At 48.6% G+C, this 14207-nt stretch overlaps 1 protein-coding gene across 2 annotated transcripts in view; it reads right to left on the bottom strand.

Annotated features, from left to right (window-relative positions):
- The window catches only part of ASXL2 (ASXL transcriptional regulator 2), a 57913-nt gene that overhangs the window by 17415 nt on the left and 26291 nt on the right, over positions 1-14207 (bottom strand). Inside the window, exon 5 of one of the 2 annotated variants that reach the window (XM_028725309.2) lies at positions 13828-13984. In XM_028725309.2, coding sequence (XP_028581142.2) covers positions 13828-13984 — 157 coding nt within the window. Of the gene's footprint in view, positions 1-5874; positions 7079-13827; positions 13985-14207 lie in introns of those variants that run through there. The other variant, XM_077926694.1, reaches the window with a different exon arrangement.

Genomic DNA, 14207 nt, shown 5'->3' on the forward strand with positions numbered 1-14207 from the left:
AAGAGGAAAAACAAGCAAACTCAGGGACTAATTCTTAAAGTTACACAGCTGTTCTTACAACGAACCTTCTTCCTGAACCTTTTCCAACTCTACAATATCCTTTCTGAGTTGAGGCGACGAGAATTATATATGCCAGGGTCGATCGGGATCTACTGGACGATCCCCGGGAGGTTTTGGTAGATCGTGGTAGATCGCTGGCTCCTCCATCCGGCCTCCCCACCTCCCCCCATCCTCTAGATCGCTAGAATGGAAGAAGGAGTTTTATCAGTGATGCTGTCTGTCTCCTAAGCGTTCTAGCGCTGAGCGCCTTTTTTCATTTATTAGACCTGAACACCCCCCCCCCCAAATGGGATGTACCTCCCTAAAAAAACTCAACAACTTTGATCTGAACCCCCCGCCCAAAGGGGTAGATCACTGCCAAATTTTAATCGTTTGAGTAGATTGCAGTCTCCTGGAAGTTGGACGTCCCTGATATATTCCATTCCAAATGTGGCTGCACCATTGTTGTTGTTGTTGTTGTTTAGTCGTTTAGTCGTGTCCGACTCTTCGTGACCCCATGGACCAGAGCACGCCAGGCACCTCTGTCCTCCACTACTTCCCGCAGTTTGGTCAGACTCATGCTGGTAACCTCGAAAACACTATCCAACCATCTTGTCCTCTGTCGCCCCCTTCTCCTTGTGCCCTCCATCTTTCCCAGCATCAGTGTCTTCTCCAGGGAGTCTTCTCTTCTCATGAGGTGGCCAAAGTACTGGAGCCTCAGCTTCACGATCTGTATTTCCAGTGAGCACTCAGGGCTGATTTCCTTAAGAATGGATGCGTTTGATCTTCTTGCAGTCCATGGGACTCTCAAGAGTCTTCTCCAGCACCATAATTCAAAAGCATCAATTCTTCGGCGATCAGCCTTCTTGATGGTCCAGCTCTCACTTCCATACATCACTACTGGGAAAACCATGGCTTTAACTATACGGACCTTTGTTGGCAAGGTGACGTCTCTACTTCTCAAGATGCTGTCTAGGCCTGTCATTGCCCTTCTCCCAAGAAGGAGGCGTCTTTTAATTTCGTGGCTGCTGTCACCATCTGCAGTGATCATGGAGCCCAAGAAAGTAAAATCTCTCACTGCCTCCATTTCTTCCCCTTCTATTTGCCAGGAGGTGATGGGACCAGTGGCCATGATCTTCGTTTTTTTGATGTTGAGCTTCAGACCGTATTTTGCGCTCTCCTCTTTCACCCTCATTAAAAGGTTCTTTAAATCCTCCTCACTTTCTGCCATCAAGGTTGTGTCATCTGCATATCTGAGGTTGTTGATATTTCTTCCGGCAATCTTAATTCCAGCTTGGGATTCATCCAGCCCAGCCTTTCGCATGATGTATTCTGCATATAAATTAAATAAGCAGGGAGACAAAATACAGCCTTGTTGTACTCCTTTCCCAATTTTGAACCAATCAGTTGTTCCATATCCAGTTCTAACTGTAGCTTCTTGTCCCACATAGAGATTTCTCAGGAGACAGATGAGGTGATCAGGCACTCCCATTTCTTTAAGAACTTGCCATAGTTTGCTGTGGTCGACACAGTCAAAGGCTTTTGCATAGTCAATGAAGCAGAAGTAGATGTCTTTCTGGAACTCTCTAGCTTTCTCCATAATCCAGCGCATGTTTGCAATTTGGTCTCTGGTTCCTCTGCCTCTTCTAAATCCAGCTTGCACTTCTGGGAGTTCTCGATCCACATACTGCTTAAGCCTTCCTTGTAGAATTTTAAGCATAACCTTGCTAGCGTGTGAAATGAGTGCATACCAGAAAGATATGGATGTCTCGTACACCCCAGGTAGTGTGGTTGCTGACCTTGAGCCAGACATCTGGCTGCACCATAGATTTGTTTAATGGCATTATAGTATTGGCAGTTTTATTTTCAATTCCTTTTCAATTTGCCTTTTTAACAGCCACTGCACACTGGGTGGACATCTTCACTGAACTCTCCACAATGACCCAAAAATCTCATTCATGGTCAGTCACCGCCAGTTCAGACCCCATGAGCATATAAGTGAAATTAAGACTTTCTGTGTAAATGTGCATCACTTTACACTTGTTTACACTGGCAAATGCAATTCATTTTATTGCCCATTCACCCAGTCTGGAGAGATCCTTTTACCCTTCCTGAACAATCTGGTATCAACAAACTTGGCCACCTCATTACTCACTCCTAACTCTAGATCGTTTAAAAGGTAAAGGTAAAGGGACCCCTGACCATTAGGTCCAGTCGTGGCTGACTCTGGGGTTGCGGCGCTCATCTCGCTTTATTGGCCCAAGGGAGCCGGCGTACAGCTTCCGGGTCATGCGGCGAGCATGACTAAGCCGCTTCTGGCGAACCAGAGCAGAGGATGGAAATGCCGTTTACCTTCCCGCCAGAGCGGTACCTATTTATCTACTCACACTTTGACATGCTTTCGAACTGCTAGGTTGGCAGGAGAAGGGACCGAGCAACGGGAGCTCACCCCATCGCAGGGATTTGAACTGCCGTCCTTCTGATCGGCAAGTCCTAGGCTCTGTGGTTTAACCCACAGCGCCACCCACATCCCACAGGTCCCAATACTGACACCAATTTTCTCCATCAGGCTGTGGTAAAAGAATGGTGGATAAATGACATAAACAGGGAGAATGGAACATGTTATTACTGTCTGTAGACAGACCCAGTTAAACTGCTCTAAATACACCAACACTTCACCAGTGGGTTTAAAAACGTACCTAGGACTCGGAAATCTTCTTTTCAGGAGTCCTGTTGTTTTGAACAAGCTCATCTGGGAAAGTCAGACTCTGAAGCCAGTGGGACACCCCATGACTCAATATAATAAAAACAGACACGGCACAGTTGCATCTGGCTGACAGAAGGCCTAAGGAACTTATTCATCAAACTTATCTTCCCAAAATCTTTGCTGAGCAAGATCTGCAGATATGAACATGGACCAGAAGCATCCCGGAAGAACAACTTGCATTCACCCCCCACTGCTTGGTGAAGAGGCAGCTGGCTTCAAGGGCTGGCGCTGACATTTTTGGGGAGGGCTGTCAACAAAGCCACGAGTGATGCCTGTCACAGGAAGTGACAGAATTGGTTTAGCAGAGGAAAATATTATTTGGGAAGATCTGTTTCAGCATCTCTTGACTGCTCAGAGGCAGCTTTACCTGCTCCATTTGGAGGGTCTGGCAGCGAGGATCCCAGGGGTCTGCAGGCTCCCTATCTGTACAGGCTCCCACCTGCAACATGTGGTGGGAATCTAGCAGGGATGTGTTTTTGCACTGCACTCCTGGCACTACAGAACTGTGATAACAGTCTGGGATAAATATAGGAAAGCGTTAAAGGCAGCAATCTCTCTTCTCTGGTACTTGGAGTACTTTTGAATAGTTCTGCCAAACCTCATTATTAGATTCCTTAAATATATTTATTCTGTCTGTCTAAGTGCAATTACATTCAACAACATGGTTTTAAATTTTATCACAACCCTCTGGTCTTCAATATATGATGAAAATTCAGAAAGGTGAATATATAAGTGTGCTGTAACATTCTGTTAATATATCGTCGGGATTTGCTTGCCCGGGAAGATGCTGAAGAGAGACACTTAAGGGGGCCAGCGTCTGGGGCTGAGTGACCCATGCTTGACGTGCCCACCCTGGTCCTCTGTGAAGTCTGGCCAAAGGAGCAGAGTTGCCCAAGCCAACCCTGGGTGCCCTTTCAAGAAGTCCACTCTTCTTCCATGTAAGACATTTGCTATTACTTCTGTCATACTGCTGCATTTTTATTATGTTTCCCCTATGAAATAAGGCCCCAAGCGCTTGGGACCACATAACACGGGTCCTGAGAGATCTGCATTGGCTCCCATTACATTTCTGAGCACAATTCAAAGTGTTGGTGCTGACCTTTAAAGCCCTAAATGGCCTCAGTCCAGTATACCTGAAGGAGCGTCTCCACCCCCATCGTTCTGCCCGGACACTGAGGTCCAGCACCAATGGCTTTCTGGCGGTTCCCTCATTGCAAGAAGTGAGGTTACAGGGAACCAGGCAGAGGGCCTTCTTGGTAGTGGCGCCCGGCCTGTGGAACGCACTCCCTTCAGTTGTGAAGGAAATAAGCAGCTATCTTATTTTTTAAAGTTATCTGAAGGCAGCCCTGTTTAGGGAAATTTTTAATATTTAATGCTGTATTGTTTTTAACACACGATTGAGAGCCGCCCAGAGTAGCTGGGGAAACTCAGCCAGATGGGCGGGGTATAAATAATAAATCATCATCATCATCGTCATCATCATCATCGCTAAGACCTTTATTCTCATTGGCCTTTGCCCACCATTAATAGTAGCTTATAGTATAATTTGCCCTTCTCAGAAGCCCAGGCCATAATTGTTGTTGTTGTTTATTGAATTTATATACCGCCCTATACCCAGAGGTCTCAGGGCGGTTCACAGAAAAGATCAACATAAAAACCACAATATATATAATCAGAATAAAAACAACAACCCAATAACACCCGTCCCATAAGAGCCAAATTTTAAAAAGGGCATAGGATGTCAATCAGATCAACGAAAGACCTGGTTCAAAAAGGAACGTATTTGCCTGGCACCTGAAGGTGTATAATGAAGGCGCCAGGTGAACTTCCCTGGGGAGAGCATTCCACAGACGGGGAGCCACTGCAGAGAAGGCCCCGCTCTCGTGTTGCCACCCTCCGGACCTCTTGAGGAGGCGGCACACCAAGAAGGGCCTCAGAAGGGCCAATGCCTCAACCCCGTGTTAAACTGCAGCCAGCCACTGAGTACAAGTACAGCTTCCGTAATTTCCATTCCATTACTAACTCTGAACAGGTTTTCAGACACCACAATTCCTCCAACTCACAGCTAATGGGATTCTCAATTCTCATAAACTTTATTCTCCTATGGGGTCCTAACTGCTGATGACTCAGAATGTTTGAGCTCCCATAAAGGAGAATGTTTTCTGGCCAATGGCCCACCTAGTCCAGCCTCCTGCTCTCACAGTGGCAAAGGGAAACCCCCAAACAGGAGCTGCGCACCAGAGCTCTCTCCCCATCTGTGTTTTCCAGCCACTGGGATTTAGAAGCCTGGTTGCCTCGGATGGTGCAGGCAGAGCAGAGCCATTACGGCGGCAGCGTTTTGCAAGGCCACGGCTGCCGACTCTTGGTGGTTCTGAAGCTGTGGCCACTGAAACAGGACACATCAGCGCTCACACCCCCTGCAGCCGACAGAGTGAACAGGAAGCATTTCTGTTGGCGCAACTTATAAAATGCCAACTTGCTTCCGAGTGAAACCCCCGAGTTCCGGAGTTAGGAAAGCCACATTTCCCAAGCGGAATTCATTCTTCATGACGCAAGGGTGGTTGGGTGGCTTTCTCAAAGACACACCTGGGTCCATGCCAGCAATTCACTTCCTGTCGGAAGTGGTGCTGGAGACCGCAGGAGGGAAGAGCGCTGCTGCTGGTGCTGCACTCCAGGCCTCTGGCGGGGATTCCTAGAGACTTCTGGTCGGCCACTGTGAAAACAGGATGCTGGCCCAGACAGGCCCCCTAGTCCGATCCAGCAGGGCTCTTCTGACATTATGATGATTCCCTGTCCCACAGAATGCCCCCCATGCTTGGCTGAGTTAGGGTGAAGCTGCGCAGAAAGCAGGGCAGGACCTCTGCAGTGATAGCTGGCAGCCACGGGTTTTGCTGAGCCCGAAGCCTGGAAGCTGTTCTGCCTGGAGGAGGCAGCACACACGGGGAGGCTCCCTGCCCTGTCCTTCCCTCCTCCCTCCCTCCCTCCGTGGACAGCCACCTAAGCAGCTGGTCACAGGCAGTGGAAACCGTCACCAGGCTTCTCTGCAAGGCAGGGCCACTCAGCCTTACCTCGCAACGGAATTTCAGAAAGCTTCTCTCGGGACATGGCTGTTGCCTACAGAGAAAACAGACACCTCCTCTTCGTTCTCACAGAAAAAGAGCTCCGACCAGGGCTGGCTTTCAGCACCCCACACGTCTCATGGGGGCTCCGGATTGGCTGGACCCACAAACGCGAAGCTTGTCTCCGCTTTAAGTGTCAGTCTCATTGCTGTCACGAAACTTTATTTTTGTACATATAAGGAAGTCTGTTGTTGATATGATCTCAAAGCGCTTCCTGTTTTGTATGTATATGAATAACGATGGTGGAACCACATTAGGGTGAACTGCTAAGCTAACCATGGCCAGCCTTCCGCAAGGCACAAAATACTCAGCTCAGCTGCTACGTCCTTCCACTCACCCCCCTGCAAAGAAAACAGGTGTTCTCCTAAGAAGAGCCCGGGGTCCTCTGTCAGCTCACGATACAGCCAGAGAGTTCGGCTGCTGCTATGCAGTGGCGCCAGCCAGGTTGGCATGCAAGAGATACAGGGTCTTTTCAGTGGAGGCCCCAGAATCACCTGCACTTGAGCCCTTCAGGGCAGGACTTTATGGAAAACTTGTCTTATGGAGACTTCAGTTTATTCACTATCCAAAGCAAGTAGGAACATACACATGCTCCCGCAAGCTGGGTTGCAAGGCACAAGCCCTGTTCTTCATTAGATTTATCAAGGCAATCTATGACTGAAGGACTGGCACTACAAAACAGCCGTCTCCTGAGCCAATCATCTGCTCTGTTGTGCCTGCCACTCATTTAAGCAGCGTGCAACACTCTCCCTGAACATGAGATCTGCACCGAAATCCATTGCAACTCCCAGTGACCTTCAGTTTAGTAACAGAACCAGAGTGGGGCTGAGAGGCAGCCTCTGTGATTTAGGTACACTTGTGTCTCTGCCAAAGGAGCTTGCTGCTTAAAGCACCTCTCACCATCTTCAGCTGTGCAAATGGGAGGGACTCACCTGTTCATTATGTTCTGGGTGTTGGCTCAGACACACTTAGGAAAGCCAAGCTTCCCTGCCTCTGCCTAACACGCCACTCTCTGACGCAAATGCCCAAGAGCTTCAAGTGTTTTCAGTGTGCTTTACATAGCAAAATAGTCAGTTTTAAAGTCTGGAGGCAGGTGGACCCTTGTTCTCAACGGACAGGCCTTTCCTGCTAGTTCTAAATATTTTAACATTATTATAAACTTGCAGATGAATGCCAAAACACAGCACCAGCACTGCGAGTGCTCAGAATGCAGCCTCCCTTTCCACTGAAAGTGCCAGTTCCTCCTTTACTCACCTGGCAAGGCCCAAATTCAGAAGCCTGTGTTTCCTCAGCCTCGCCTGACGACACCAAATACCTACAAATAACAAAGAAGAGAAGCTGCTGTTTCCTCCTTTGCTCCAGGAACCTGGGATCCCGTCCGTTTTTGCAGGGAAACACCGAACCCTGGACTCAAGAGTTTGCCTGGCGTGTAAAGGAGGAAAACAGGAAGACCCGAGAACCACTAAGCAGGAAGACTGAAGCTCCACAGGTGGGGAAACTGACCAGTTAATGGTGCTAAAGCCCCTACCAAGGATCTCACCAAGATATAAACACCAAACTAAGTACTGGTATGACTGTATAACATACCCTTTGTATATTGTTTGACCAGCACCCAGTGCTTAGGGATGTGCGTGTTTTTTAATATCAAGTTGGACACAATTACTTACCAGGAACATCCATCTTCCTCCTTTCCTCTGCGACCCATTTCCAAACTTTGTGCTAACCTGTATGCTTAGATGGTGCTGCTGGAGGGTATTAGCACAGAACCCCACTGGTCTAGGTCCTTTAAATGGGTCATAAGATGAAGAGCAGGATACAAGTTTCTTTTAATAAAAAAACCAAGTAGCTAAAATTCAAGACAGGGATTAACTAGCAACCAACGTGATCATTCGGTGGACCATTTGCTTGACGGCTGGAAAAGAACAAGCTGTGACCACAGTGGCTCTCAGCGCAACCTGCCCCCACCCCCCTCGGGCCAACAGCTCAGGTGTGCTGCTGCCTCTCTGCTAGGAAGGAACAGCTGGAGGCCTTTCTCCTGTGGAGGCTGCCCAGTTGCTGTCTGTGCAAAGGGATGGCACAGCTTTTGGAGCACCAGAAACATATAAAAATATAAGAAGAGTTTGCAGGATCAGACCACCAGCACAGGTAGTCCAGCATCCTCACAGTAGCCAACCAGAAACCCCAAAGGGAAACCTGCAGGCACGAATTGAGTAATAATAATAATAATAATAATAATAATAATAATAATAATAATAATAATTTTTATTTATACCCCGCCCTACCCAGCCAAGACCGGGCTCAGGGCAGCAAACACCCAATATAAAAACAATTGATTGAAATACAACTTAAAAACAAGATTAAAATACAACATTAAAACATTAAAATACAGCCTCATTTCAGTGGAAACTCCAATCAAAAACTTTTTTTGGGATGAAAACATCAAGGCTAACTATCCAAACTGGTACTACATGGGCCAGAAAAAAGCCAGGGAAGTCCCCAAATGGGAGTTCCATCACAGAAGGAGAAAGGAAAGAGGGGGAGGAGATCAAGTTGATTCCAAGCCAAAGGCCAGGCGGAACAACTCTGTCTTACAGGCCCTGTGGAAAGAAATCAGATCCCGCGGGGCCCTGGTCTCATGAGACAGAGCGTTCCACCAGGCTGGGACCAGTGTTGAGAAGACCCTGGCTCTGGTTGAGGCTAATCTGACTTCCTTAGGGCCCGGGACCCTATTGCTATTTATGGACCTTAAGATCCTCCACGGGGCATACCGGGAGAGGCGGTCCCCTAGGTACGAGGGTCCTAGGCCGTGAAGTACAAGAGCCAACTCCCCTCCTGTGTTTTCGAGCAACTGGTGTTCAGAACAATTGAGCCTCTGTTCACTGTGGAGGCAGAGCAGAGCCGTCCTGGCTAGTGGCCACCAATAGCCCTCGCTACCTCCATGAGTTTGTCCAATCCTCTTTCAAAGCCATCCAAGTTGGTGGCCATCGCTGCCTCCTGTGGGAAAGAGTTCCACAGGTTTACTACACTGTGTGAAGGTTTACTTTATGTGTCCTGAACTTCCCAGCTTTCAGCATCACTGGATGTCCGTGAGTCCGAGTCTCATGAGAAAGGGAGGAACACTCTCTAACCACTTTCTCCAGGCATAGTTTCATAAGCTTCTATCAAGTTGCCTCTCACTCGCCTTTCGTCTAAAAGGTGCCAAACGCAAAAATGATTTGCAACTCAGATTAAGCATCACAAACAGACCAAAAACCCCAACGGAGAGCATACTAAATTAGGAGAGACCTTCCACCAAAAGGCCACCCAGAGTTAAGAGGGTTTTACAGCACTTCCGCAAAGGAAATGTGGTCCCCAGAGAGCCTGGGGGAATTGTGGCAGAAGCCTTGCTCCTGAAAGTTAACGCTTCTATAGATCTTATGTTCCTCCTTCTATCTTTAAATGTGAAAGACAGTCCCTCAGGGAATAGCCATTTGAACAGAATTCATTTAGATTTCAGCACATCTGTCAATATCTTGTAATTATTTTGTTTTTTAAGAATTTGTTTAGGAATTTCCTTGTATATTAGGGACGCGGGTGGCGCTGTGGGTTAAAGCCTCAGCGCCTAGGAATTGCCGATCGAAAGGTCAGCGGTTCGAATCCCCACGGTGGAGTGCGCTCCCGTCGTTCGGTCCCAGCGCCTGCCAATCTAGCAGTTCGAAAGCACCCCCGGGTGCAAGTACATAAATAGGGACCGCTTACCAGCGGGAAGGTAAACGGCGTTCCATGTGCTGCGCTGGCTCGCCAGATGCAGCTTGTCACGCTGGCCATGTGACCCGGAAGAGTCTGCGGACAGCGCTGGCTCCCGGCCTCTAGAGTGAGATGAGTGCACAACCCTAGAGTCTGGCAAGACTGGCCCGTACGGGCAGGGGTACCTTTACCTTTCCTTGTATATTAATATATTATGTCCATCTATTGCCATTCTTCTTTTTTGTAAGATCTTATCTTTCAGCAACCTCAAATTGAGGGAAACTAGGCAATCCCCTGGCCCCTTAGATGGTCTTTTAGCATCTGGTTTCATCTTGAAAATTTTGTCAATATCCAATATCAAGTCTTCTTCTCTCACTCCAAGCCATTCCGCTATTTCCTTTGTCAATTTATTCATGATGTCCTCACCTCGTGTTTCTGGGACACCTCTAAACCTCAGAAGAGCAGAAATGGCTTGTACAGTGGTACCTCTGGATGCAAACGGGATCCGTTCCGGAGCCCCATTCGCATCCTGAAGCAAATGCAACCCACGTCTGTGGGTCACGATTCGCCGCTTCCGCGCATGCGCGTGACGTCATTTTGAGCGTCTGCGCAAGTGGCGAAACCCGGAAGTAACACGCTCCGTTCCAGAGGAGGGCAACCAAAATGGTCAAAGGCCTGGAAACGATGCCTTATGAGGAACGGCTAAGGGAGCTGGGCATGTTTAGCCTGGAGAAGAGGAGGTTAAGGGGTGATATGATAGCCATGTTCAAATATATAAAAGGATGTCATATAGAGGAGGGAGAAAGGTTGTTTTCTGCTGCTCCAGAGAAGCGGACACGGAGCAATGGATCCAAACTACAAGAAAGAAGATTCCACCTAAACATTAGGAAGAACTTCCTGACAGTAAGAGCTGTTTGACAGTGGAATTTGCTGCCAAGGAGTGTGGTGGAGTCTCCTTCTTTGGAGGTCTTTAAGCAGAGGCTTGACAACCATATGTCAGGAGTGCTCTGATGGTGTTTCCTGCTTGGCAGGGGGTTGGACTCGATGGCCCTTGTGGACTATTCCAACTCTATGATTCTATGATTCTATACTTCCGGGTCGCCGTGGAGTGCAACCCGAAAATGCTCAACCTGAAGCTACCTCAACCCGAGGTATGACTGTACAAGGGAGGCCACCTCGGAGGTATCCTGGGGTCCAGAGTATTAACAAGGCAAGAACAAGGTGCCTGATTTGGAGAAAGAAGCTCCTGGGATCCAGCCCATGGCTACACAAGCTCTCACCTCCTGGGATGCCCCTGCACCAGGAGAGCTTGAAAGCCGTCTTCAACACCAAGCTCACAGCAAGCTTAAGACAGCAGTACACCCTGAAGGCTATGGGAGTGGGGATAGGATAAGCAGGGGAAGATCTCTCAGCAATAAGAGGAAGAGAACGGGGACAGCATGGCCTCAGCTGGGAAGAGGGGGCCCTGATCACAGCCACCTTCCGTTCACCCAGAAGCAGCCCCAGGTTCCACAATTGCCAAGATGGGGCAATCACCCGCTCTTCAAAGTGCAAACAGATCAGCACTGCCTCTGCCTCGCCAGGATCCAGCTTCCTTTTGCTTAACCCTCACCCACCCACTGCTTCAGATACTGGTTTGCAAGCAAGCCGGCTGCTCCCAGAGGCTTAGTGAGCAAAAGGGCACTGGGCCATCTTGACGAGCCGTTTCATATGGACGAAAAGCAGCATTGCTGAAAACACAGAGCTCATGGGAACAGGGTTAGGCCAGTTCTTATGGTCCTGAGCAGGCATCTAGGCAGTCGACTTCCTCTGGATCGTCACCATTCATTACAACAAGGTAGAAACGGGCACCTCCAAGAGCTGCAGGGACCTACCCTCTTCCAACTGCTGCTTTTTGCTACAGGAAAGGTCAGGGCTGCACTTTTATTCTTTACCGCAGCTCTGCTATGGCAGCAACACGTGGTTATGGTCACAGGCAGGAGAAGCATAGAAGAACTGTGAATGAGCAACATCATGCACACTCAGTTATTGCCCTTGAGTTGCAAAGCACAGCCTCTCAAAAAAGTGATCAAACAACTATGCAAGGTAGACCAGTGCTGTAATCTCTGTATAGTGGTACCTCTGGTTAAGAACTTAATTCGTTCTGGAGGTCCGTTCTGAACCTGAAACTGTTCTTAACCTGAGGTACCAGTTTAGCTAATGGGGCCTCCTGCTGCCGCACGATTTCTGTTCTCATCCTGAAGCAAAGTTCTTAACCCGAGGTACTATTTCTGGGTTAGCGGAGTCTGTAACCTGAAGCATCTGTAACCTGAAGCGTTTATAACCCGAGGAACCAATGTATTACATTACTGAGGGAGGGGGCTTATTAAATTTATCTTATTATTTAGCCCATTTTTGGCTTGCTGAAGACCCTGCCGTTGCTTGAACAAAGCGTGGCTCAGAGACTTGCTGCCTCACATTTCAAGACCTCAACTGCTATCGATACACCAGCTCAGCACAGATTCATTGTTGTGAACCCAGACGATACTTGACCTTCACAAGCTCCTATCTTTTCTAGCAAACACAGACAGACAGTCGCACCAGTTAACCTTGAAGATGACGAGCTTGATAAGAAGCTAATCTCAACATAATTTCAAAATCCAAGAGGGATGATGACTCAGCTGCAATCTGGCTCTCCCAAGCTTTTCCCGTCTCAGTTTGCTCATGTTACATTCCCAACAGGGATTAGCCACACCAGATTTTACAGAAATGATTCACAGTTCAGCATGGGAGACTCTCCACATTTCCTAGAAGTGTGCACTATTCAACTTCCCCCCTGATTACACATCTAGTACAACTCTGAACTGCCCCTCATCAAAGCAGCAAGTAGAAGCCAATTCTCATTTGGCAACTTGTTGCATGCCTCCCCCTTGCTGCAACAGAGGTTTAGTGGCGCTGGAACAACTGCTGCAGCCTTTTGCTGCCTCTCCTACATGGGGAGGTCTTACAACGCTGTTTTTTTGACCTGGGGAGGTCTACCAAGTGTGATAAGTCCCGTCTCCTACACAACAGAGCAAGAGATGGGTACTTGCCCTAAGTCACTGCGCGAACTTTCCTGGCTGAACACACATGCAGATACCGCTATATGATTCACGGCTCACAAATCATTTATTCAGCTACTAAGCGGTGCTCTCCACTAGCAAGAGCATTTTGCAAGTGTTTCTCATGAAGAATAACAATGCAGTAACACGTTGTGGTGATCACTGGCTCCTCCAACTCCTTGTACAGGAAACTGAACACCACCCCCCTGCCCCCCCCAAAGCCTTTCAGCCTGCTCTTTCAGTGTCCAGGATTTCTAGCAGTAGTTGCACTACAATGAGGGCAACTCAGCAGGCCCATGTACTGTGGCATTCCAGGGACACAGCATGTCTCCCCAGCCCCCATTTATTAACTGAAGGTGGGCAACAAGGTGTCAAGGTTTACTGAGCCATCAATGGGCTGCGCTGGGACTGTAAGTTCCACTGCCCTGAATAAGGGTCTGTGCACATCCGGAAATCCGAAATGCCCTCTGAATCAGAAGCCTTGCAGGCAATTCTGAACTCCAAACAAACAGCAAACAACCTTTTCCACTTCCCCAAGCGCCCCAAAGCTACATTCAACTGAGTCAATTCCTCTCCAAAAGTGAACTCCAGCGTCTCCCCACCTCCAGAAAGATCCATTCAAAGCAAGGGAGAGCTTGGCCATTTCCTGACTGTCAGGGCCAGGGACAAAAGCTCTATTCGGGACAATATTCAGACGGTACTTGACGGCTTCAGGCTTCCGTTTGGAGCACTTCACTGGCCACCAAAGCAAGCTCAGGCCTGAACTTCTTTGTGTACCAGTGCCATACTCTAAGCCAGTGTTTCCCAACCTTGTGCCTCCAGCTGTTTTTGAACTACAACTCCCATCATCCCTGACTAGCAAGACCAGTGGCAAGGGATGATGGGAATTGTAGTCCAAAAACAGCTGGAGGCACAAGGTTGGGAAACACTGCTCTAAGCGACCTCGGCTAAGTTATCCTCTGAAACCCCTTTTGCAATGAGGACCAGGCTGCAACAAGCAACAGCAACCGGCCCCAGCAACTGGCGGGCAAAGCAGGCTGGGGGTGGGGGGCGGGGGGAGGACAACCAGCTGGTGGGTTTCTTCAGGAATAGCTACCTTTCCTTCGCCACCGGCTTTTCCTTCCTCCTTTGTTGCTGCTCCTGTCGCTGCTGCTGCTGCTGCTGCTGTTCTCTGAGCTGGGGGAGTCTGACTGCACGTCACTGCTCTCTTCCGAGCCTTCGGAGAGTTCTTTCAGCCCATCTGGAACATCCTTCTGCAGGCAAAACACAAAGAGGCGGACCTTGGTGCGTTTATCTCTATGCCAGTTCAACAATCACTAGGACTGGGCCATGGGGTTGGTGGGTGGGCGGGGAGAGAAAGAGAGAATTAAAGACAGGATATCGCAAGCGCCATCCTCTGGCTCAAAAGTCAGGGGGCATAATAATCCACCTGGAGGTTCCTCTTGTACACAAGCCACATTCTAAATTAGTGGCAAC

Source organism: Podarcis muralis, chromosome 3, assembly GCF_964188315.1.
Source record: "Podarcis muralis chromosome 3, rPodMur119.hap1.1, whole genome shotgun sequence".
In the NCBI taxonomy this organism is placed as follows: domain Eukaryota; kingdom Metazoa; phylum Chordata; class Lepidosauria; order Squamata; family Lacertidae; genus Podarcis; species Podarcis muralis.